Source organism: Falco peregrinus, chromosome 1 (assembly GCF_023634155.1).
Source record: "Falco peregrinus isolate bFalPer1 chromosome 1, bFalPer1.pri, whole genome shotgun sequence".
Lineage (NCBI taxonomy): Eukaryota > Metazoa > Chordata > Aves > Falconiformes > Falconidae > Falco > Falco peregrinus.
The window spans coordinates 45,819,402-45,845,714 of record NC_073721.1 but is presented as its reverse complement, the minus strand read 5'-3'; the positions used below and the strand labels follow the sequence as shown (position 1 = coordinate 45,845,714).

The window sequence follows — 26,313 nt, the reverse complement described above, 5'->3', positions numbered from 1 at the left end:
TCAGCAGGAAACAAAATATACCACCTCAAACCCAAGCAGATTTAAATAAAGAATCATGGACACAGAAATATACAAGAAGTATTTACAGGTAACATTGTGCTTCTATGGGAAGATGGGACTGACTGAATTGAGGATGTAGAGAAGGTAAAAGTGCAGCAGTGTGGGTTATGTAGGAGCGTCTCCATTAGATGCTGCTTCCAGGAAGACAGTTGATTTTAGAGCAGCTCCACACAAAACGGTTTATAGAGGCCCCTCTGCTCCTCCAAGTTGCTGGGGGAAGAAATGAAGGTGTCCCTTCCACCCACACAACCAGAGCCTGCCACAAGCGCTCCAGCAGACCCTGCTTGCAGAGGTGGGAGTGGGACTGGCTCTGTGAAGCAGAGCACCTACCCCACCTGCAGAGCTGAGCACGGGAAATTCAAATCATGGATGACCCTAAGGCAGCAGCCAGCAGGTATAAGAGGGGAGAGCCGCAGTGAATAATCTGGAGCTCTGCCTAAGGTTGCCATCACACCGCCAACAAGCTGTAACATGTCTCTAACAGCGCTTTGCAAACAGATCTGGTATCTACCATGAAAAATCACAGGGCTCATAAAAGCGAAAGAGCAAACAAAAAAGAAACACAGTGCTTGAATTCATCCAGGCAAGACACAGAATCCACCAGAGCTGCTTCTCAGAGAGTCAAAGCATATTGTATATTTCCCAGAACTAATTTCCTACCCCAAAATCAGAAATCAAACAACTGACACAATGAAAGGACTCCTCTGAAAACAGAGATGGGCACACCTCTGGTATTACTAGAGTAACCAAGGCCACATGGCAGTGGTCACACAGACCTTTTAGGAGGATGTGAATAGATTTTATGGGGATGGGGGTGGGATGGGAAATGTTTGTAGAGGTTGACACCGATGTCTTGGACACTGTTCATCTGGGTGTGCTCTGCACCACGGCAAACAGCAAAGCCTCTTCTGCTGATAGATTGGACTGACTACAGACTATAACTGGCAAAGCATTGTTACAGGAGGAAGGGGCACGTTTACAGTGTTTCCTAAAAGAAAAGAAGAGAAAATGAAAGCCAGGAGGGGAGGTGGAAAGCACTGGTCCCCAAGATGAGAACAGGAGATCAACAGGACTGCTACAGAGCTCCACTGCAGGAAGGAGGAAATGATAACCACACCTTGTAAAGCAAAATATGGTAGCAAAAACATGAAAAGGTGCCCAGAAATTAAGTCTTGCAGACAAAGTACCTTCACATCCAAGCTTAAGAATAGTTAACTCTTTTCCTAACCCCATCCTCTTCTGCTCATCTACGCAGAGAGAGCCACCACCACTTCAGTTACGGCAGGGAGGAGTTTGCACATTGCAACTGCAGCAGTACATCAGCAGAGACACTGGCAAAATGGATCAGTGCGAACTCTGCCTGCTTGTCCCAGTGCTCGGCAGGAAAAGCCTGAGCTAGCAGATGTGTTCTGAGACACTGCCCTCTCTCTCTCTCTAAGCAATAGTCTTTTAGCCATGCCTAGCAAAACAGAGGAAGCTGAGGAAGCAGAGTGGAGCAGAGGCAGGTCTTTCAGGACAGAGCTTTCAGTTGCCAACGGAGAACATGGTGATGTTCACCTGTATGGCTGGCCAGACAACGCTGCCTGCAGATGACCAAAGGAATCCTGTAATCCTTGTCAGGGAGCTCTTAAGACAGGTATCCACCCCTAGGATCAAGCCACACACATTTTCTATTTACCAGTACTGGATTCTTCTCCAGAAGAACTGGGTGCCACCCCAGAAGAGAAACTGCAGTGATACCAGTATGAGGGTTGTATTTGCAGAGTTCACGTGCCCCCATTCATTCAGTTGAGCTAAATGGATGAAGATTTCTTAATCTTCCTCATTTTTTTCAGATCTTGATTTATCCTTATAGCCCTCTTGTGAGACCATCAAAATTCTCAGCATCCTCTATGACACAGACGTCACCGTTGGACTCACCAAACCAAGAATGATGCAGCTCCCCACATACAAGGTGATAACACCCTGTCACTTCTACTCAGTGCTCCCCTGATCATATGCTTCAAAGTCATAGCTTTCTTGGCTACAGCTCTGCATGGGCAGTTACTCAGTTTTCACAGGGACCAGAGCAATAGGTGAACACGATTAAAAGTAATCCACTTGCCACAGCATCATACATTAGCATCTCAGTCATCTGAGCCCCAGACTAAACAGAGAAGCAGTCTAGGCTTTGCAGATGGGTAGGTGCACATACACCGGCATGGAACTTCAGAGATGGGCATGAACTTCCCAGGACAGGGAAACTTTACCACCCTTCAGTGATACACTAAAGTCTTTGAGTCATTGCTTTGCATGCTGCAGCCCTAACTCTCTAAGCATGACCTGCTCCTTTGCTCCTGGATTTTTACTTCTACATGTATCCAGATTAAATGCATGCTCTCCGAGATCTCTCAGCAGTCTTTTAGCCCGCAATACATTTACCCTGTTTTACCACCTCATACATTCTTTTCTGCCAAGATTATTGGCAAGGAATTTATACACCCAGGAAGGAGTTTATAGGCTCAGCTAGACCTTGATGAAGATACACCACCACGCTGGCCAAAAGGCAATCCATGGTGAGGGCTTTAGCTGTCAACCTTGAACCTCACCTTGGCTTACCTGAATCAAAGGCTCTTCTACCATGAACATCAGGGGAGAACATGCACTGAAGACCTCAAGGGGTCACACATCTACCCTCAAACACTAGCATAAGCAGTGGCTACGCAGATGGGGAAATGGTGTAAAAAATGAGGATATTAAGAGGCAGCGATGAAGGGACAGAGTAAGTGGGACTGGTGTGGTGGAGGGAGGAGGTAAGTGCAGGTTTCTGGTATTCTCATGCAAATGAAAGTATCTAAAAAAGGCTGAAAACAATATCTTGAAACATATATGCCAGAGAGTAGGGTTTTGGTCAAGCCACTGTGTTGGCCAAACTCAGTCACCCACTGAAACAGGAGCTGGCAACCCTGTCCCAGGCCAGGAGTGCCAGGAACTTGCAGTGCAACACTTGGGATGAGAGAGAAAAGCCTCTTGCTCTGTAGAGAAAAGAGAATAAAACCTGGGCACCCCAGTCCAAGTCCTCCAGACTCCTGGAAGAGCTGGAGGGCTTTCAGAGTTCAAGCAAGGATCATCCTGATCTGCAGGCCCTGCTGGGATGGCAGAAAAAGAGAGAGGAGAAGGGAGTAAGCATAGCCCATGCTGTGAAGGTACCACAGGGCTTGGAAAGTTGCCTCCAGGTACATTAGAGACAGACTGACAAGGACAAAGCCCATGTTCAGCACCTTGTGCACAATCGCCTGATCACACTGGTTCCTCTGGCACTCCACAGGCTGGAGGGATTTCAGAAGACCATAAAAGTGGGAATTGCAACAAAGTCTAGACAGGATGTGATTAAGGCCTGAATAAGGATTGCCCCAGAGGTAAGGTCAGGGAAAGGACAGATCCTGGCAAGCCTCCAGGGAGATAGGTTGGCTCCTTCAGGAGATGCGAGAGAGTTTGCTCAGCGATCAGGATGCAGTGCCTGATGTGGAACCTGCCAAGGGGAAAGGATTCTGGGTTCTGAAGGAAAAAGAAAAGATGGGGGGGGGGGGGGGGGGGGGGAAGGAAACAGGACCTCCATCTTCAGCCCCTGCACATGGGCCCTCCTCTCTCAAGCCACTTAACCAAAGCAGAATAACATGCAGAAGACAGTCCTGCAAACCACAGAGGCAGTGGTCCAGTTTGAGAAAGGCTGGGTGGGAAGAGCAGTGGGAAAGTGGAAAACCACATGGAAGAAAGGACTGATCAGAAACAAGACAGCCTCTGTTCGGGCAGCAGAGAAGGCTGGAGAGGGAGTGAGCTCAAGTCCAGCGAAAAGAGAAGTCGGAGCCCTTCTGTGCCAGGGGAAGCTCCATTGTGTCCAGGCCATTTTAGGTCTCGCTACCCTCAGAAGCTTAGGCTCTTTTATGTCACAGCCCACCAGGACCAAAGCAGACACCCTTGCTCCACTGGGGAAGGGCACTCTCTGGCTTTCCAGAGAGACCTGCATTGATTCCTTGAAGCTCTGCAAAGCCTGACGTGACCCTGTGACACACTACAGACATGAGAAAGCCCTTCCCCCGAGGCATGGCTGATGTCCCAGTGCCGTTACCTAAAAATGTCAGCTTCCAGCAATTTGGGGCTCAGCACCACACCTGGGTTCACACCAAGGGAAAGACTCCTGCCTTCAAAGCAGATACTGTCACGTGCTTGTTCCCATTCATTGCTTCTGTTTTTTCACTATGCTTAGTCACAACCTTTTGCCTTGCCCCTCTGCCAGGCTTACACAGACATCACAGCCTCAAGGCACCATGGTTCTCAAACGCTGTCTCACATTCCTGGCCAGCGTACAGCATCCTGCCCTTTCCTGGCATCAGCTCCAACCAGGAAATCCTCTTCCAGCCTCACGCTCATCTGTAGGGCATCGTAAGCAAAAAAAAAAAAAAAAAAAAAAAGAGTCCTTTCCCTGAGACGTCCTCCTTCTGATCCTGTCCATGGCCGAGTCTCTGAAATGGCCAATATGGCCATTTGGAGACAGAGCAGCACACCTTCAAATGTGTGTGGAGGCGCTCCACCACCTAAACATGAACACCTCCCCATCCACGCTCATGCTCTACCCAGGCTGCAAATAGCATTAGTGATTCACCATTATCCCACATTTGGCTACTACTACAGACCTCTGAGTCTGACCTGAAAGCAAGCAACTCCAAACCACCCAGGAGAAGCATCCTGACTTCAAGCTGGCCACCATATTTCCAAGCCATCGACCACAGCTGTGCTACACAGCCATGTTTTTAACTCATTTTCATTCTTGCAGGTGCTTTGAAGACCCTGAGCAGCAAAGAACAGGAGGACAGACAGAGGAAGAGTTTTATTTACAAACCAGTGCCAAGTTTCCTAATTGATCATGCAATTTTTCATGTACTTTGGGGAAAAAAAAAAAAAGTTATTCAAGTCAAAGCAAGGGATGAATTACACATTGAAAGCCAAAAAGGGAGAGTAGTCATTTAACACAATCTTGTACTGTTTTGCACAGGCCAGTGATATGACATGTCTCTGAGATTCTGCTGTCGACCAGCCAGAAGGTGTTACCCAGAAACCAAGATTAGTCAAGTAAAAATTCATTTATGACTCTATGAAGACGACACATTGTTCACTCCAACTAAATTCAAAACAAAATTCTTCTGTACAGCACGAGATTCTCTGAAAACGCCCCAAAAGAAACGGCAGTTCTCTCCAGCACTAGAAAGCACTGCACGAGCAGGCTCTCCCGCTGCCGTTTCCTCTGGCCCAGATTCCAGGGCTCTGCAGACTGTACAGTTGGATGCAAGTGAAGCCAGTTTGGATGTTGAAAGTCATCACATACAGGTTCAGCATGTAGCCAAAGCTTAGTTGTTTCCCCAGATTTTTAACAGCCTTCCAATAACATTGCAGAAAAGAAGCCGAAGTAAGAAAAAGGAGAGGCGTTTGGACATGTAACCTGTTTCAGGAACTCAATTTCTAAAAGCCCCTGTAACAAGTTCTCTGTCTAGTTCTCTAACCTGGCACAAAATATTCTTAAAGTCCCTCTTTCTGACTGTGCCGGTGGCCTCAGCTGCCGGGCTGTGACTGACGTTTGCCACGCAGTTTCTTCTTTGTGAGCGTGAAGACAAGAAAAAAAGATGATTTTTAGCAGAGAAGAACTCTGATATTTAGTTCATCCCATGATAAACTGACTACAAGTTTTTCCCAATATTGTATTACTATCAGTACTGCACAATAAAACATTTCCCTTCTAAATCTACTGTATAAGAGCACAGAAGAACACATTTAGAAAGTTCTGACAGCATGGGAAGAGCCTTACCTGTATAGTCCTGCTTCTGCTCTCATGAAGAAGCAGCTCCTCTGACAGAAGCAGCGTCCGGGCTGGGTTGCAAAGATCTAGCGGCTACATTTGAAGGCGGCGGGGGTGGGGGGAAGAAAAAAAAATAGAAAAAGAAAGAAACAGTCAAACCTTCCACTGGAAGTGTGGCTTGCCAGAATAACTTTCCGCCCACCAAACCCACTTTGTCTTCACTTCAAGCTGTAACTAATTTAGGGAGAAGCTACCCCACACTGAGCTCAAAAGGACAGAAAGTCCAGTTACACGATAAAAAGAAAGCCTTACACTTAACACCTACGTCAGACCCATCTATAAAAAGACAGCCAGCCACTTACCTCTTTGTACGTTAACTGTTCTGCACTGTGCAGGTTTATGGGCGCTTTTTAGCAGGAAACACAACCACAACAGTGGCACGTTAGGTTTTCACGTCCCTTAAGAATATTTGCTACCAAGTTTTAAACAGGACAGGTTCAGTTGTCCTGACTGCAGAACCAACCCTGCAAAACCAGCCCAGGATCTTCCCGAGCAGCATGGCCAGCAGACACGCGAGGGGACCTCCACAGGGGCTTTGCAGTATGAGACAGCATAAAACATAAAAAGCCAGTTCCTGAAGTGGCAGAAACACCCCAGGCTTGAACTAAGACACAAGTTTTAGGAGTAAAGAGGCAGAGGTGCCAGTCATGTTCCTACCCAAAGGCAAACTGTGCACACAGCTGGGGCTGTGAACGCACTGGTGCCAACACGAACGGCCACCTGGGTGCTGTCAGGAAGGATGGAGGTGAGCATAAGCCTGCTCCCCAGCACCAGCCCAGCCCCACAGCTGTCTCCAGGCAGCCCACCGGCTCAGGCCGGGGTGACAGGTAACATGGATCATGGGTGTCAGCCCAAAGGAAAGCACCGGTCTGAGCTGACATGACAGGGCCATTGCTGGTAGCGGGGAGGCCAGATGGTTCCCCACAGTCTCAGAGATGAAGGTATCCATCAGTCATGTACTTAAACATACAGGATCAGATGAGGTTTTCTGGGGTTCTGACCACATGAAGGACAAAATGGAAGACACAAAGGTAGTTACAGCTACTACCGCCAAATCCAGAGCTAAGTTTTAAGAAAATGGTTTATGGAACTGGGGACTGAGAACGTCCTCTGTTAAGCCATTACTGCTCTGGAACCTTGCCCATGATTTCAGTGCTGGCCACCAGCTAAACTAAAAAAATCTTTGTTAGTATGCTATAATTAACAGCTCAAAGAACCCACAGGAAGAAACCATATTGGTCTTCAGTGACATAAAGTTGGTTGCTAAAGCCCAGAAGCTGGGTTACCTGACTCATGCAACTACCCGAGGACCAGATCTGAAAGTTGAGAAGGGAAAAAAACTCCAACAGAGAATCTCTTGGGCAGGACACAATTCCCTTTGAGAAAGTACCCAACGCCCTGCTGAGTATAGCCAGCTCCAGAAGAAAGAGCTGAGGGTGACAGGGGATCCATGCATTCATGGTACATACTGCTGGAAAATACGGCATGACAGCCTGGACCCAACCTACAGCAGCAAGCTCTGATACAACCTGCTGTGCTGGGCGCTGGTTGCATCAGATCTGTAACACCTCACTTCCAGCTGCGCTTACCTGCACAAAGACAGGGAACACCAGCACTTTGGGAGCCAGCGTCACATATGTGCCATAGCTGGAGTGTGGGATGTGTGGCCTCACTATGGTACAGTTCTGGTAGTTCCCGTAGCTCTTCATCGTCTGCACAGTCTTCATCAGCCTGGACTTTCTCCCAGACCCCATGTGTGATTTCCCTTTACATGCATTTCCTGGACCGACAGAGGAAGCAGAAGGAGACACAGAATCAGAAGAGAGCTCCTTTGGGACTGCCAGCTCGGTTCCTGCTCTCGCAGGCTGGAGGAGGGCACGTAAAGCCTAAGGGGAATAGCTGGAGCCAAGAGCGGCAGGGACATTCGTCACTCTGCTATCAAAGTTTCCCAGGGATTCACGAAATAACAACACTGACTTCATTTTTCCTAATGCAAAATGAGATGTCCCTTGACGTTTCTTTTCAAGAGCTACTTGCTTGCTGGACCAAGGACTTAACTGGATCACACCAGCAGCAAAAACCCACCTATACACATACAAACTAAAACCCAAGGAAGCCACAGCAAGCTCAGCTGCAGGCCAGCACATCTGTCTCTGGGTGCACACTGCCTTCTGCACAATTTATGAATACGGTACTTTGGAGGAAGAGATGTGGTACTGTTATATGCACCTCCCTATCCAGTACCGAAAGGATGAAATAAGAAATACAGAACAACCCCAAACATGACTTTAGAAGCACAGGAGTACCAAGGAGATTCCCACCATCAGGGAATACCTGCCTGCACCACTGAACCTTTCCCTTTCCAGGGAGGAGGAAACCATCTGTGACTAACTTAGGGTGGGGGAACACTGGAAAATTAAACCCTGGGACATTTTTATCCACACAGGCCCTCCTGCTCTAGCTTCTGGGCATGGGAGTTAGCAAAGGGCAGGAATTTCACACCAGGGGGTGCTGGGTGGTGGGTTAATCAGTTTCCAGAAGATACTTGGAGGTGTCAGAAAAAGGGACAGAAGTGATAAACACATTCATGCACATAGGATCAATCCATGCCTTTCCAAATCGCTCCCAGGGATGCAACGATTACTCAGATGCTGGGGTGTATTTATAAAGGATGACCTCATTCTGCATGAGGCTGGCACAACATCATCCACTGTTTTTCAGCATTACATTTTGGTGCTGGATAAAGTCTGAGCAGCCTGACTGGTTTTTCATTCTGTCCCTCTTCATTGCAGAAAGCTGTTATCCTCTTTCAAAGGAGGGATTACACAGAAGCTTTCCTTTGCAGCCTCCTACCTCAGCTGGTCAAGCAGAGCTATGACTTTTTCCAACAAGCCAACACCACCTACTCTGGCCAGTCTGCATCATCAGAGACATTAGGTGGTACGTCAAACCAATTGCAGAATCTCTCACATATTTGATAATCCTGTGATTAATTATTAACAGTTATCATTGTTCCCTGCTAGCTTCTGCGTGGGTGAGTCCTTCCTTCTCCTACGGGCAATTGCTGCTATATAGGATTTCTAAGTCCTTTCCCCCCAGCCTAGAGGAATGCCTTTGAATACATCCAGCAAGCTCCTATCAGCATTTTGTGTCACAAGCACAGGCATGGGACACAGAGTGCTCTGAAGATGCTTTGCCTGGACAGAAGCCACCGTTTTCTCAGCACCAGCACAATGATGCTAGAGCATCGCAGTCTGCTGGGAGCTGGTGCCCATATGCACAACTGGCTGTGAGCAACTGGATGGTTTGGTGGGTGATCTGTTGGAGGCAGCAGTGCTAAGGATGGCTTTATGTGTCCTTCTCCCCACTCCCAGCACATGGAGCTGGGATGAGACCAACGCACAGGACCAGAACCAGAAAGGAGCTGCTGCCCAGCTGCCCACTGGGCTGCTCTGCTCTTAAGTGTGCTATTGGCAGCACGGCTGCTGAGGGGAGCAGCTGTGAAATATTTCCTATTACTGACATTAACCCATCAGGCCCAAGGGCCTTGGCATTCTTTGGTGACCCCCGTTTTGGTCATCCCTGATGTCCCCAGGCTCACAGTGCACATCTCTCCTGCCATACACAAACTCCTATCGCTGCAGCAGCAGGACCTACCGTGCTCAGGACAGAAGGTGGGACGGGTTCATGTTCTCCAAGAGCCTTTAACCCCAGACTATGTCCTGCTGGGCACCAGTGACCTGTGCTCTGTCCTAAAACTTGCAGACAACAACTCCAACAGGAACTGAATGTCTCTCTAACCACTCTCTAACCATGCCTTCCTCAAAAGAAGCCCCACTGAAAAATCAAAGAATTTCCTTCCTGCCTCCTGAATCTGACGAACCAAGCCAGCTCAGGTCCTGCAGGCAGACCTCTCCACTTGGATTTTACCATATCCAGGTGAAAGCATTAGCCCATTCTCCCTCACAGCAATTACTCAGGAACATGAGTGAGAAGGGCTCCTGCAGCTCCGCTCCCTGTTAGAGGGGTGTCCCAGCAGAGACCCCCCAGCACCACTCCCCTCAGCCACCCAGCCCCAGGAGTTTCTGCTCCCACCACAGCAGCTTTCTGCACTGTAACGGATACCCATAACCTTCCCAAGCAGAAATGAGCCAAAACACTTGTGAACATGGCTCAGAGCAGATAAGGTCTTGTCCAAAGCAAATACATGAACCTACCCAACATTACATATTCCATTAAGTATTAGGAAATAGCACATTTACTTTCAGATAAATGCCAGCAGAGCCAGACTGCACTCTGTTGACAATCCAGACCTGCTGTTTACTGCTTGCTTTAACAGCCTGCCTTTGCGGGGGGGTGCCCCTTGTGACCCAAAAGGTTGTTTCCACCCCTAAGTGCAACAGCCCTGGCATTTTCTCTTTTCCCTTTTTCATGGTTGCACTGCCAGATAACATCAAAGCACGAGAGACAGCTCAACACAGGACTGATACAATCTGTCTGGGCTGTTCAGGACCTGCTTTTCCTCTTACCCCTAAATCACCTCATTTTATCAGAGGAATTCATCACCTGCACAAGTCCTGTTTTCTGCACACTGGCACAGAAATGCATCCAGCCTGCCCAAAGCATCTGCTCCTGTCACTGTGTGACTGGCGGCCAGCTTCGTGCTGCCACACTTAATCACTGCTCAAGATAACTACTGCATTCTTTCCTCTTAAGACTTAACATTAAATAAACTGAAAACAAACACTAAAATTTGTTTTGGGAAGAAGTCCAAGTCTTTCAAATTCTACTCGGCTATAAGAACAAGTCCCCATGGTCCAGCTCATCTTTTCACAGGTTCCACAAACAGCAGGAAAGAGTTGCAATTACCCACAGTACAAAACATCCCCTGCAGCTGAGCTGTGGAAAATTATTCTGGCTGCAGAGCTCCAGAGCTGGGAGCATCCAAAGCACAGGGGCCTTGGACCCACACTGCTCCCTCCTGCTCCCCAGCATTCCCATCATGGCTTTGCCAGCCCCACGTGTTGCCTTCTATGGACACTGCCTCACCTTTACAGGCAGCATGAAATTTTCTAGCTGTGCCCGCACCAGGGAGGGACTGCTGAGTTAAAGACACTCCTCCAAGATCATGCCTAGGTCAGCTCTTCTATAGACACACAGCTCACCCTAAAGGCATCCTAACGGACCCGGGTGCAAGCACAGCCTCCCAAAGCTCCCAAATCAAGCTGTTTTGCATGGACCTGGATTCATGCAGTCCCCAGCCCTGCCACACACCCCATCCCACTCTTCCCACAAACCCAACGATGCCTGGTTCTCCAGGGAAACCCAGCATACCTGTTGTAGGAAATGAGTTTAATGTTTCAAAGGAGTTTTGAGGAAAGCTCGTTCAGAATCTGCCAGAAACCTTGCAGGAGCCCAGAAAACGAGTATTCCCCAAATCTGGCACACCAGCCTGCACTACTGTTTGTACAAATCTGAGTCACGACCACCCTCACTCCCTTAGTAATAAAATGAACCTCAAAGCAGGGGCCACGGTATTAGCACCCCCCAGCAAGGCATCACATGCAAGAAGGGAAACACGTCATGGAGAGGCCCAAAGACATATCTGGGGAACTGCCGCAACAGCAATGCTTAGCACTTTCACACTTCATGCTTTTATCGTGCCCCTGAGGGAAATTCCCTGGCCACCAGCTTCCCTTCAGCAAATCTGTGACCTCCCAGAGCGACCTTCTTACCATGAGGCTCATCCAGTGACATGAGCAGCTGTGCTCTCCTCTGGGCTTGGCGGGTATGGTTCTTGTTCTTATGTTTGACCCAGGGTGCAAAGATGATCTACCCAAAAGCCCCAGGCTTCTGCCACTGTCCTCATAACATGAGGGACTCCACTGCAGCACAGCAGGGCTAAGGGCAAGGATTCAACAGTGCTAGGAAAACCACGTCTAGCTCTGCTGGGTGCTCTGAGCAGCATGTTCAGCACATCAGCAACTTACCCACAGCAGCATTGTTCTCTTGATAAACAGGCCTCAGCAGCTGTAAGACACAACCCAGGAAAGAGAGTCACTTGCAGCAGGCTTGAGGTAGACTTTACAATAAACAGCTGCAAATTTTAGCATGCCAAACCCAGCAAAGCCAAAGCACTCCAGAGTGAAAATCATTTTTATCCTTTTGCCAGCAGAAAATAAGAGCAATTACTTGCACCATGGCCTATGTAGTGAAAGCGCTTCCCATATCCTGACCCTTAGAGTGAGCCCTGAGAGGAGGCAGCAGGTCATTCACCCCAGCTCTCAGTCCCAGTGGAAGATGTTTTAGGAAAATAGTGAAAGCTCCCCCCCAGACCAAAGGACACGTCTGGCTTGTAAAAATGGCGTATGCTCTAGCAAACATTACAGAAGATGGTCAGTAAGATTGAGGCATGGGCCAACAGAGGATCCAGCAAGCACAGACCACAGCCACATGCAGTAACTTGAGCGTGAGGCTGGAAAGCAGCCCTACCTGGCTCCCTGGGTTCAGAGGCGCTAAGATGATATAGTTCTGGTCCGCAGCAGAGGGGACCCGGGACAGGGGTGGCATGGTGTTCTGGCTCCGCTTGCCGATCTCTGTGTACCTCTCCCAGCTGTTCAGCACCAGCCCATCGCTCCCATCATACAGTATGTGGCAGCTCCGGCGCTGCTCGGGCCGCGGAGGCATGGTGCTGTTCTTTTCCCGCTTGTTGGGTGGTGACTGGAGGTCGTAGGCAGACTTGCAGGATGATCGGCGGATCATGCCTTCATGCCCTGACTTGACCTGCGGGACAAGCCTCCAGACCAGTAGTATGATCTCAGTGGGACAGTTCCTGAAAGAGATGGCATGGGGCAGGTCAGAGATGGGGCAGCAGGGAGTGAGGCTCCCCATATCATTCAGACAGCCATCAGCCCTGCAGTCCTTCCTTTTTCTAATGCTTCTGCCCCTGTATCCTTCCTTCTTCTACTCCAGAGAGTACTTTCCCAGTCTCCTGCACCTCTCAAAGCCTTTCCCTTCCCGTAGTCACTGAAATAATCTGCTGCCCTGTCCTGGGCTCCCTCAAACTATCTCTTCCAGAGCCCTGCATTGATGCTTTGGGTGAACACTCACCGGATTTCGTGTGCCAGTTCTACACATTTCCAGTGCTCCACAGGCTGCTCATTCAGCTGCAGCACTGTATCAAGTTGCTGCAGACCTGCCTTTTCTGCTGGGCCACCTATGGAGAGAAGAGACAAATGCCAGTCACCTGCCGGACAGATAGCTGAGAGTGAGGGGGAGGAGAAGCCCTAAGGCTAGGAGGCACCCAAATAGCTTCACAGCTTGCACCACTCACTCCTCCAAACCCAATCTGTTTCCTCTAACACCCACACCTGAAAATAAAGTGGGGCCAGCTAGGCTGGAGCTTCACTTCCAACATGCATGCATGCACCACACAGCACCTGAGACAGTCATAAATGTTCTCTCAGAGCTATTGTATGAACTTCCCATGTTTCCTGGTGTGCCACGGGGAGCACCAGGGGACAACAGACACAAGTCCATCCCACAGGTCCACACCAAGAAGATTTACTCAGGCAACTGAGGGTTCCCATGATTCTGCTCCCCTCTGACCCCCTGTCTGATACCCACACACCAGATGCTTTCCATATGTCTCCCAGCCAGCTGGAGGTTGGGAGGAAACTCAGGTTCTCAAGTTGGAGAGGGAAGGAAACAAAATCTCTGCAAATTACTGCAACACACCGCCAAAACAGTGACATAGCGCTAACCCAGTGGCCTCCGACCTCATTAGAGGTGACAGAGCATTCAATAAGTGAAGTTTCTTGGAATTAACCAGAGTCCTGCAAGGCATGGAAGCTTCTGAGTCACGGCATGCACTGGGAAGTAAAAAAGGAGCAGTCATTCGTTCAAATCAAAAGGGATAAAAAAAGATCTGATCTCTTACCGGAGTCCACTGCCTGCACCCGGACTGGGGAGTCACAGCAGATTGTGAAGCCAAACCCATCACTTCCTCGAGGGATCGTAATCTGTCGTAAAAGACAGACACCAGAGTCGCCTGTTCAGTGGGAAAGCAGCCACTGCATGTGATCAGCAAGCACCCCCCTTTCACCAACACATTGCCCCATAGCCTTTGGAAATGCAGCCACATGGCATTTCTAGAAGCAGTCGCAGAGCCCAAAGGAACCATCACAGTGAGCGGCATCACTCTGCGACCCCACGGACAACAGGTCTCTCCCCTGCTGCAGTCAAAGGCAGGCAGAAATGGTGCTAAAAAGCAATGCAAAGATCAAGCTGAGGATCAACAGAGAGGAATGCCACAAAACAAGTGTTTGTTGAGCACACACAAGTCTCCACTCACAACACCTGCAAGTGTAAGGAAAGGTCTGATAAGCCATTAGAAAGGAAAACCTGGCAATCTGGCTCTGACACTGATTTCTAACACGGCTTCTCTAAGCAAGGCACTTAAACATTTCAATTCCAGTCAGGTAATACAGAAATAGCAGCACTCCTCTGCTCCAGAGGAAGTTGCAAAGATCCACACGCTCCTGTCTGCAAGGCATCTGCACCGGAGCAGGCTCTGTATGCACCACCCCATTAGCTGGGCTGAGTCTGTTTTGTCTCGCTGAGTATGAAAAGGATGGATGCTGTGTTGATTTAGGCTTGCTTCTCCTCCTGATTCAAGAAGCATTAAACTTATTGAAAAAATTACATTTATTTTTTGATGCTGGCTTCCAGCAGTGACTCAATACGACAGCTTCTGTAAATACCTGATTATCCCCCAAGACATTTGTCAAGATCCTGGTTTTAATGACAGAGAAAAGAAAAAAATCCATTATCTGACCTATATTATTCTGAGAACAAACAGCCAGAGAGAAGACAAGGAATTCAGCAGAAGCTGCCAAGGAGGGAAACTGGTTCCTCACTCCTTTACCACGGGAGGGCAAACACCGCGAGCTTTCATTTCTCTGCCCCTTGTCCCTGCTTGATTCCTCAGCTTGAAATCAGGCTTCAAAAGAGAAACTGTCTTGACCTGGCAGGATCAAAAAAATAGGTCCAGTCCCACTATGCTGAGTATTTTTCTTTCTGGGGTTTGCTGAATGCTCAAACAGCTGCTTGTGGCTCCACACCTTCAAACCAACCTCACACCTCAAATACAAAGCATAGGGGATCTGAGTTCTTCAGAAGTGTTACCATTGGCACCTCAGGAGCCAGCCCAGCATCTCTCCCACCACGGAGACTCCACGGTCACTTCCCAGCCCAAAGATTCCCCTGCACCAAGAGGTCTCCCACTCCTTCTCCCTGAGCTGGCTGCTCTTGTCCACGACCAACAGACACACCTTCCCTGGGCCACTAAATAGCAGCTTCTCACTGTTGACAGTTTGCTCTCCTCAGCTCCCACCACCATGGCCATTACAGGGAGCTGAACACCGATTTTTGGTGCCGTGCACAGAATTAAGAAATATGAGCATCTGACATAAGCTGGAAGGTGGGTGTAAGAGACTCCAGCACTGCACAGGTTCACTCTACCCACATTTTTGTCAAAAAACACAGAAGATACTGTCAAAATACAGAACTGAGGAGGTCTAAGATGCAAATCACAGTCAGTTGTCATTAATACAAAGCAGAGCAGCATTCCTGCAGGAACCATCACTATAGCCCCAACAAGAAGTGGGTATTTTTAGTTAAGCTGGTTCTCTGTGCAATTCCCAATATACACTGACTCCCACAGCAGCTTTAGCATGACAGGAAAGATTAGCACAGGAGCGCAGAGAAAAGCTGACCACGAGCCGGGAGCCCCAATCCAGACGATGGAGGGAAAATTGTGTTCAAAAGTGCAGGAGACTGGAACCGGCACAAGCAAAACCAGCACCTGGCACTGTACACCAAGCAGGTCCAGCAGAATTTGCACCAGCTTTTACAGACCACAGCAATCTACTTTTCATAAAGCAAGTTGCTGTTGGTTGTAACCAGCTTCAAGCACCACTCAATTTCCAAATACATTAAAACAATTTGAAAAAGAGACAGTAGCAACCTGGCAGACTTAGCTGCCTGCCATGCCTGCCTCTCCTCTAACAAGTGGTAAACTGAAACACCTCGCAGCTTAACACTTTCATCGTTGGCATGCTACCCCCAAGCTGCACAGCAAATGCTCCCCCTCTATCCCCATTTACACACTGCAGCAACAGGCAGAGATCAGCCAGAGACACCTATCTGAAGATGCTTTCCTTATATTCCCAAAATCATAATTTAAAAATTATAACCATAGCAAATCAACACCTTAGAAACAGCACACACAGAGCCCAGAAATGGCAAGAAAGCCCACAGGCACTCATAAACTTAACGGAAACTTGCAGCAACACACACGCACATGCTGGCACATGGACTTTTTCCATGGGAGATACAGACCTGTCTGTATCTCCGCTCCGAGCACACCTTGCAGAGTCCATTGAAGCGGTTCATGGCTGGAAACCCTAAACTTGCTGTTAGCCCATGAAAATCCAGTCCCCCGAAGCAGCCGTAATCCCGATCTCCTTGTATCACACGAGTGTGGAACAAACCACAGTCAAACTGGCATGACCGCCCATGGGAACCCAGCTCCAGAGAAGAATGGCAGGAAGCCACCTTTCACCTCCCCAGCCCCTGTCTGTGCTGTATGCCGCTTTACGATAAGCCAGAGGGCTTCCTGAAAACCCTAACTGACAAGGAAGAGAGAGAGTTTTATATTAAAATTCCTGTCAACTATTTAGTATTCCCTAGTCCCTGCTCTGTTGATGTGGCTTTTGTTCCCGCGGCATTCTTCAGCCGCACGGAGCACTTTGTTATTGCAATGTTCTCACAAACACTTTGAGGATGTTTAAGCAGCATTTCACAGGCACCGGCTGTGTGAGCTTCACTTCATTAAAAAGACAGCTTGCGCTCATTACACTTGTAAAGGATAAGAGAGATTTTTTTTTAAAGAAAAAAAAAAGAAAAAGCAGAGTTTGTTTTTGAAAGCACAGACCTAGAGGATACGCATGTCGTGATGCTTTGTGCTCACAGTCACAGAGAGGGAAGCAGAGAGGTCAAATGAATTGCACCCATGGTGTAATTTTGGAATTAAAGACAAAAAGAAACTCTTAACACAGCCAGCAGTAGGGCACAAAGCAGGACTGAGTGAGTCTGCACCACATGGCCCCGACAGCCAGCACCGCAGCACAACCCCTTGGAGAAGAACGCCTTGCAACGGAGAAGAAAGCACCTTCCACACTCCCACATGGGGATGGAAAAGAGAGGAAAGGCTCAAGGGAACCCAAACCCCAGGCTCCTTTGTACGGCACCTGCAGCAGCAGGGCCAGAGGAGGCTGGGGGGAAGCACAAGGAGCCCCAGTGCTCCCAGGGGACCCAGCAGTTCGGTGGAGCCATTGGAGGCATGGCCTGGGGCTGCTTCAGGCGCATTGACCCAGCCTGCTGCAACGCCAGGCTGGAGCTGGAAGGAGGACTGGTCTTCCTTCCCAGCCACCATCTTTCAAGTCAGTGGTGACTGCTGGAGAGGAAGGGAGGAGAGGGGCGCTGGCTTTGTTTGTCTTGCTTAGTCCTGCGCTTTAAAACAAATAACTGAAAATGCAGCTGAGGGAAGCAGTTAAGCGGAATTCGGCACAGATAAATCACGGGGCCGGCTGAGCTCTATTTCCGATGCAAGCCATGTGTTTGTGTTCCCATTTCCCATCCTTGCCTTTCCTATAAATCACCGAGGCTCCACCATGGGCCTTTCCCTTCCCAGAGCAAAAGGCCCTGAAAGGAGGAGGAGAGCAGATGCACTTGTCCACAGAGACACGGAGCCAGGCAGGGCCTGATGCTGTGTGGCAGGCAGCTGGCCAGCCCCGTCCCCATCGCTCCCAGTCAATGGCTGGTGCTTTGTCTCTGTGGCAATATACTAGAAAAACAGGAGGTCCCTGTATGGCAATAGGGAGCGAGTGTGGGGTTACTACCCACGTCACCCACCTTCACCAACTGCTGCTCAATTGGGATAATTAATTGCCCATCAAAGCCATGGTGTCAACAGGGAGACTGACACAGCTCCCATCTCAGCATCACCCTCACTAATACTCTGTCCCTTGGCTCGTTTGAAACCTCTCCATGCAGGTTCTGCTGCCAGCCAGCTCCGGACCCCACATCTTCGCACCCCCGGTGGGTCATAGCCCTGTCATACCTACCTTCAGCTGCTTCATGGTCGCAGCATCTGGGCTTTCCTCTGCTGCACTCTGACTTCCCAGCATCAGCTCTAAAAAAGAAGGGGAAAAAAAAGGAAAAGAAAAAAAAAAAAGAAAGAAAAAAAAAGAAGGGAAAAATAAAAAGAGGGAAAGGCCATATCAGCCCAACAGCACACATCTCCTGACAATCCCTTTCCTTCCACACTCCATCTACACACTGTATATACGTTCTTCACACATCGTGGGCACATCTCCTCCCGGCTGTGGCAGCCCTGTGTGGCAGCAGCTGTGGGTTGGTTGCACATCTGGGATAGGCACTGCTGTGTCACCCCGCTCTGTGCCAGCCGACACACACCCTGGCAGCACAGCATGACCAAGGCAGAAGAAAATGCTCCCCACCATCCTGCACAGACCCTAGGAGCCAGATTCTGGCCATGGGATTCAGTCCAAGCCTGAGAGGCAGGAATCAGCATGATGAAAGGCCAAGCAAAAGGGACAGATGTGGCCGCAATGTTGTGGTCCCCACAGTGACCCAGGCAGCCATGGGTAAGCAGCAGTGAGGGCTGAAGGGGAGAGCTCAGTGCCTGTGCAGAGCCTGTTGAACCAGCCAGGATCTCCCCCATGCCGATCTTCTGGGATCCTGGTGCCCACTGGGCATCGCTGGGCTGAGGAGTGCTCATGGAGACATAAGGTGCCATGGGGCTGGGGCTTGCTCCATGCTGGCACAAGGACAGACATGAGATTGACCCCTCTTCCAAACCTTGTCAACACTCCCTGAGACATCCCAGTGGGGAGACGCACCTCTGCTCTGCTTCAGCCGCCGCATGGCCACCTTCAGGTGCTTGGTCCTGCCCAGGTCCTCCCCGAGGAGATAGTACCAGCCACTGACCTCCTGGGTGGGTGGAAAGAAACTGTCAGGGACAGATACTCACCCCCATTTAACTCGGTCTGGTTGCCTGCAGCCCCAGAGGGGTCCTGTTGCAGGAGCTGCCCCAGGGCACTACGCAGAGCCTGTCCATACTTGCTTGCACCCAGAGCCACAGTCAAGTCCTTCTCTTAGGACACAGCAACTGCTAAAACTCTTATCCCCTCAAGGAGGGACCAAGCATCACTGAAGTAAAAAGCTTCCAGGTTTTTTGAAGGAGACAAGGTGCAGAAAAACAGCCAGTCACCAGTAAAACTGTCCATATCATGTTTGCAGCTGCTGGCAGTCTCACAGGGAGCATACAGCTCCAGCCGTATCGCCAGAGAAGGGTGCCCAAACCAGCTTTCAACAGTGCTGGGTGCTCTGCAGCAGGGCTCCCTTTGCCCCTGTCATATACCCATGTGGCCAGGGCAGCCAAGAGGACAGAGCTGACCTTGGATATCCCTCGCCTCTCTTCTAGGGAGCTGCTGCTGTCTCCCATTGCTCCCCTGGCAGCTGGGCAGAAGCCAGAGGGACCAACCATCCTGGGGACCAAGCTGAGGAGTCAGATGGGGTTGCAGGAGCCACGGCTCCCAGAGGCCAGATGAAGGGGCCCATTTAAAAATGAGTGGTTTATATCCGCAATGAAGAAACTGAGGAAAGGGGAGAATATTCAGCATGACACAGCACCCAAGAGACAAGGCCAGCTCATCTCATCCCCTGCTGAGGTCCCGGGAGGACCACACACTCCCAGCATCTTCCTCCCATCCCTGTGAAAGTAGGATGCTGTGTGTGGGTGCCAAACACACAAACACTCTGTCCTCTCTACATGCAATGACACTTTGTGAAACTCACTGCCAGAATCTGAGAAGGAAGGGACATCGCTGGGGAGGCCAAATATGACCAGAGCAGAGGTCCCTGCTGGAGAGGGCTGCAATTTAGAGCTGCTGTGCCTAATTATCTTCACTGTTATAAAAAAGCTGTATCTCACTTGTCCAAATTCCAGGGGAGGCCTTGCTCAAGCTGCTTCTTGCCCTCTTCTCAGGTCACTGCCACAAATAGTTCCTTTTTAACCTCTTGCTAGGAAGTAAATTTCCACACCTCTGATGGTGTATTAAGACCTTCACAAAACCCTTCCAGCTAGCTGAGATACTTTGATGTAGAGTGGACATGCTCAGAGATGAAACCCCTAACCACCAGCAGCAAGGATGAAACATTTCCGTGTTTTAATGGGTCGGCGGGAGTCATTTGCAGCAGTAGCTTTGCAGGTTTCTTTAGGAAGGCAAACCCAGCTGATGTGAAAGCTGTATTACCAAGCAGCAGCCAGGCTGGGGCAGCAGTACTATGACCAAATCTGCAGCAGTGGGGACGTGGACCCTGGCACAGAGACAGCCTGGCAGCATCGCTGCCTCCAGGAACAGCCCGAGACCTCTGCCCTTCCCCTCTGCCCTTGCCCTCTGCCCATCACCACCTCAGCTGGTGAAGCCCTGGCTCCTGAGCACAGGGAATTGGGCAGACTCCTCGGAGGAGGAGCATGTCCCCACCACCACACCCACTCAGCCACCACCCAGCAGCCATGTGAAGGATGTGACACATGCCAGACTGAGCGAGGCTGGCCCCATCTCCTGTTCCCCAGGCAGCCCGGCTGCAATCGCTACGGCCAAGTCTCTGTGCCCCCAATTGCTGCTACTCTCTGTGTCCCTGCAGAAGCAAGTGGCAGTCCTATCCTATCCTAGGATCCCTCCTTCAACAGCCTCCCCACCTCTGCCTCCAGCAATCACACCACCACCGGTCCCATACTGGGAATGGGACCAGGGGACTCCCTGGGCACCTTCAGAGCATCTTTGTCCCACTGTGGGAGAAGCCTGCTCCCGCCCCAGGAGTGCACTCCATCCCGCCCCAAGGGCGCACGAGTCAGGCCCCAGTCCCATGTGCTGCCCACCGGCATGCAGTTACCTTTTCCAGGGTCAGGAGGGACTTCACGCCAAAGCTCATGCAGCCGATCAGTTTGCTCTGCCTGCAGGAGGGCCAGAGACCATCAGCACACACTTGTTGAAAACTCCCCAGGCATCAGCTCCCCACAGGCACCCCTTTGCAGGGAGCCCACAAGCATCCCTGCCCATGCTGGGAGCTAGGCAGTGCCCAGGTCTGCCTCCCTCTCCATGCTTTGAGCAAGCATGGTGTAACCACTCAGCTCAGCTGCAGCACGGGCAAGGAGGAGCTGGACTGAAGCATCCTGGTCACCTCCAGCCTATCTAATGTTAGCAGGAGCTCGGCCAAGCAGGCAGATGCCACTTGCCTGAGCAGGCAGCATAGCCTGTGAGGTGCCAGACCCCTTGCTGCTGGGCTTTCCTCCTCACTGCATTGCCCCCAGGGGTAGGGAATGTCCCCAGCCCAGAGCCAGGCTCCAGCCCCACTTGGCTTTAGCCAGCATTGCAGGCACGAATGGCTGCAGGAGTTTTAAATGATGGTCCAGCTGACGGCTACCAAACAGCAGCAAGGCCAACAGAAAGCAGCAAGGGCAGGATTTCCTCTCTGCCAGCCTGCACGCAGCATGGTGCTCACCAGCACAGACATGCCGTGAGAATGACCCTGGCCACTCACGTGTGGTGGCCAGAGCAGGTGGCAGGTTCGCTGCTGTGCCAGCCCCATTTGAAAGAGACTGTATGGCAGGCTAGCAGCCCCTTACCTGGAATTTCTCTCTCTGTTCCAGACGGTGACCAGGAGACGTTTCTGTTCATCCTCCTCTTGCACCGGGCTGTAAGAAGCAGAGGGTACAGCCCGTGAGCACTGATATTCCCCAGGAGCACTTGGCAAGGGCTGCCCTCACAGCTGGACACCCCTCACCCTCCCCAGAGCCAGGTCTTCTCCATTCTCTGTACGGAGCACTGCAGCACCACCCCAAATGGCAACCTCCTCAAACAAGCCACTGTTGCACTAATTCACCTGTTCCTGACAGAAAACTGCAAAGATATGTGACTTGTCCTGGGCAGGTGCTGGGGACATGATTCAGGTGGTTTAAGGGGAAAAATAATCTTGCAGAAAGACACACATCCAACATCAAAGGGTAAAGGCAAGGAACAAGCTACAGTTCATGCTCTGAAACAACCACCCTGTGCCAAATTAAGCATGGGGACGGAGGTCTGACAGAGACTGGTTAGGTAGCAACGAAAAGCTCCACCAAAACACTAAGAGGCATACAGCTCCTTTCCCATGCAAGGACATGCTGTAGCTCTACGAAATCCTTTTACCTTCCTCATTCATACCGATGCCCATACTATTGCAGGTGCAAGGTCCAGGAAATGGACTGTGTTTGCCCAACTCCTGCCCAGCAAAGAAGTCCAACCGTGCAGGAGTGTCGCTGCCATGCTGTGTGCTGACAGCTTTGTGAGCCTCTGCAAAGCTCTGCCCAAAAGTTCAAGGCATTTCAGCTATAAAAAACAGCAGAATAATGTCTGTCACTCCTCATTTCAGCAGCAAACCTGCTCATGCATGATGCAAGTTTATTACAGATCATAATGCAAAAGCAAACGCAGGGTCTTGGCTTCAAGAGGGTGCCCCGGGACAGCAGCCACGTGGGTCCCCCAGTGCTCAGTGTGAAGACAGTGCTGATGGATGGGCCAGAGCTATCTCTGCCCTGTCATACTCACAAGAGAAAGTCCTCATGGAAGATAGGACTTTTGCTGTCTGGCACAGTCTTCGTCTTTTGCCTGCATTTCCAGTCAGCATCTGGCACGATCGACATCTTTACAGAGGAAAACAAGCCGTGTTAGCACTCTCAAAGCAAGCACTGGCACACAGCTGCCAGCTCTGCCGTTGCAGCAGTGGGAGACTGGCACAGCCACTTTTATGGATGGCTAAGCCTCAAAGATCCAGCTGAGCCTGTGCTCACAGGGGGTTTAGATCACTTTACCCCAGGCATGTCAAGTAATTGCATTACAAAACTCCTTGGGGCAGGGGAGGGAAGAAAAAGAGCAAAAAAATAGACTGATGTACACAGATGTTGCTGGCTGGTCTCCAACTTGCAGCCCGCTCACAGGGGAGATGCTTCCTGCACTGTACACACCACAGTGGGAGCAGCCTGCCAAGGTGACCTCCAGGAGAGCCCAGAGCCACACTGTGCTGGCCAAACACTTCTCCCCACCAGTCCTTGGGCACCCAGTGGGATGCTCTCGCAATGAATGTTTGACACATTCCTCAGCAGGGTCCTGTCCTCTGCTTTTTGGTCTTCGTGCAGACACTGTGCCAACAAAACCTGCGAGCTCACCAACACTGGGCAAGAGACCATCCACCTCCCTGCATGCTGTGGATGCTCAGCCAGAGCAGGATAGAGGAGAAAAGGGAAGGGACAGGCAGCCCAGAGCATGCTTGGAGAAGCCAACCACGAAATCCCCATAAAGCACAAAGCTCTCCAAGCAAAGCCCCAGGAGAACCTACCTTCACATAGGAGTCGCATGTCTGGTACTCCTTTCCCATCAAACCTTTTGCTTCCATGACTGGAAAGGAAACGAAACGGTCATGCCCCAAAGCAGCAGGAAAAGCGTCTTCCTACACCGCAGTGCTCTGCTCTACAGGGTCCTCCCTCCTCGTGGGGCCAAACCCATCTCCTACCCCAACAGGATCCCGCACACAGCCTGTTCTCACTGGGCACCCATAAACAAGTGAAGGGGTTTATTGTATTTTTTCTTTAATACACCCATGCTATAAATACAAGCATCTGTGGTGAGGTTGGCAGCAGATGCAGTTGAGCATCCGGATGGCAAATTGCATTTCATTTGCCTGACTTCACTGGGAGCTCTGGACTCCCAGCCCCGGAGCCAAATGTATCATCAAGTTAAATATCAACGGCCGCATCCTGATGGCAGCCCCGCCAGCAGGCACTCAGCATTGCACCTCTGCCAGAAGTTGGGAACCCTGTGGAATCCTGTGTTTCCCAGCCATGTGGCTGGAGGCAATAGATGGACAGCAGAGCCTGGATAGCCCAGGACAGGCTGTTGGAACAAGGCTAAGCTCCTTCTTAACAAGCCCCGGGCGAGGCAGCAGTGATTATGCCTTTGTCAGTGTGCTCCCAATAAACATGGTCAGCCTGATAGAAACCCCAGTGCACAAGGGGAATGGGGTTCTGCAAGACCCACTGGTGCTTCATGAAGCTGTTTGTAAGGTTCTGCCAGGACAGGCGGCACCAAGAGCTCCTCCTGCAGCCAGACCTGCTTTGAGTTTAAAGACGTTGGGGAGCAGAATGAAAAAGTTAAAGACAGATCACCCCATATCTCCCAGCCTTCTCCTGCCCACACCAAGTATCCTGCGCATCCAGCACATCCAGTGGGATGTCGGGTTCCAGACCTTGAGCCACCTTTGCCTCTTTGCTGGACAATTTTCCTCTTTCCAGACCCTCTTTTGAAGATGGCATCAGAAAGAAACAGTGACTTGCACCCAGCTCACGCTGGGGCTGCTCCAGATGGAGGGATTTGGAGTAAAATCTGTGCCTTACCCTCAGAACCACACACAGTTTGGAGGGAGAGAAAAAAAAAGACCAAATAAAACCACATTTTCCTGCTGCTGCTTCTTTACAAAGCTTGCCTTGCACAGCCAGAAAAGGGCAGCAAGCTCTCGCGGCTGCTGAGCAGAGAACAGGGGCTGCACATGGCTTGGCCAGTCCCTACAGCCTCACCAGGCTCAGGCCATCCTCTGCCCTCATTTCATTACACCCAGGCAGGGATGTAGCTGGGCTGTAAGGTGGGATGTTGCTCAAAAGAAAGCCTTTTCCATCCCCTCCTGTCCTGCTATGAAGGTCCCTGGGAGGAGGGTGCCCTCCCCCTCAAAGCATGGCCACCCCCAAGGGCACTGGGAAGTCCCAGGGCCCTGCTTTCCCCTTTCACCCTACACAGACCAAATCCAGTGCAGCAGCAAGCCTGCTCTGTTCAGTGAGGGAATTTTCACTCTGACCGTTTCAAACTCTTTGCTTTTTCCTTGATACTTTAACCACACTTATCATGCAGCCCTGAGGAGCCCCCGGTAGAAACGTGCCAGACTAGGACACACACATCCTTCACTGCAGGAACAATCCTAAGGGGCCCCACCAACTGTCTCCAGACAGGTTTTTCCTAAAGAAAAGAGGTAGTTCTGACACTCCCATTGGCCTTTCTAATGAACACACCATGGTCACCTGGAAACGAAGGTCTCGAGAAATTTCAGTTTGGCCTCTAAATCAAAGCACTCCCAGTTGTGCCGCTCTACCACAGTTGTTCCCAATAGCGACCTTGAAGCTCCAAAGAGCTTGAAGAAAGGGCACGGAAATGCTGTCCCCATCACTAGCCCACCAGGACTCTGGCGCCACCCTGCCACACGCCCCAGGGAGGTACTCACTGTGCAGCACCAGGATCCGGCCCCGCACCTCGATGGACAACTTCAGCTGGCCTAGAGGAAAGGAGAGGAGAAATGGTGAAGGAGGCAGGGCTCACCCAGTGCCCCAGCACTCAGCAGCACAGGGACTCTGCGGCTCTGAGGCTTGCACGGGTCCAGCCTATCCTGCCTCCCCACCCCTGGGCACAGGGGCATCACCTGGGGAGCCAAGAGGAAAGAGGTAGGAGGAAACATCTTCTACCAAAAAAGTCTTACAGCTCCAGATGTAAAAACATTCCCGGAGAACCTGAATACTGTTTTCTCAGCACACAGTAAACTGATGGCAGGAGGCACAAGCCCATGGCAGGGGGGAAATGGGAGGACCAAGATGAAACAGCCACTGTGGGATGAATTAGCCCTTGTTTAACAGAGGGATGCAGCATGTTCAAATCCTCCCCCCAGCCCAGATTCAACTTCCCCTTTGCTTCTCTCCTGAGCTTCTGTGCGGGGAAGGGGCTGTCAGTCCTGTAGAAGGTGACAGTGGGCCAAGCTGCAGACAGTCTGGACGAAGGCCAAGGACAACTGATGCCTTTGGTGGCAGGAACACACCGGAGCAGGGTCAGCCAAGGCTGGCTCCACTGGGGGAGCCTGGGCCATGGCACTAACCTGGTTTCATCCAGCTGCTGCTTGGGGACTGCACTTCAAAAACACCTCCTCCCTGCCTGCCCTACCGCTTGCCTCATCTGTCCAGGGTGGTTCTGGGGAAATGAGAAAGCCTCAACAATCCCTTTGCTGACTGTCACATCCAGCAACAGTTCATTATCACTGGCACTGTCGAGCAGAGAAGACGCAGTGCAAGGACTAATGCAGCACTGCTCACAGCACAAACCTAGCCCCCAGGAACCAAAGCATGGCAAAAGCTCCTGTGTTGC

At 50.6% G+C, this 26,313-nt stretch overlaps 1 protein-coding gene across 4 annotated transcripts in view; it reads right to left on the bottom strand.

The window, feature by feature from the left end:
* Positions 1–26,313, bottom strand: part of RGS3 (regulator of G protein signaling 3) — an 84,058-nt gene that overhangs the window by 46,254 nt on the left and 11,491 nt on the right. The window contains exons 4-16 of one of the 4 annotated variants that reach the window (XM_027778121.2): positions 25,406–25,456; positions 23,477–23,535; positions 22,690–22,784; positions 21,729–21,797; positions 20,996–21,056; positions 18,937–19,027; positions 18,139–18,206; positions 13,890–13,971; positions 13,061–13,166; positions 12,443–12,782; positions 11,941–11,980; positions 7,540–7,730; positions 5,900–5,983 (exon numbers count right to left, since the gene is read on the bottom strand). In XM_027778121.2, coding sequence (XP_027633922.2) covers positions 5,900–5,983; positions 7,540–7,730; positions 11,941–11,980; positions 12,443–12,782; positions 13,061–13,166; positions 13,890–13,971; positions 18,139–18,206; positions 18,937–19,027; positions 20,996–21,056; positions 21,729–21,797; positions 22,690–22,784; positions 23,477–23,535; positions 25,406–25,456 — 1,337 coding nt within the window. Of the gene's footprint in view, positions 1–5,899; positions 5,984–7,539; positions 7,731–11,284; positions 11,458–11,940; positions 11,981–12,442; positions 12,783–13,060; positions 13,167–13,889; positions 13,972–16,351; positions 16,511–18,138; positions 18,207–18,936; positions 19,028–20,995; positions 21,057–21,728; positions 21,798–22,290; positions 22,471–22,689; positions 22,785–23,476; positions 23,536–25,405; positions 25,457–26,313 lie in introns of those variants that run through there. The other 3 variants (XM_027778122.2, XM_005231258.4, XM_055814525.1) reach the window with 3 other exon arrangements.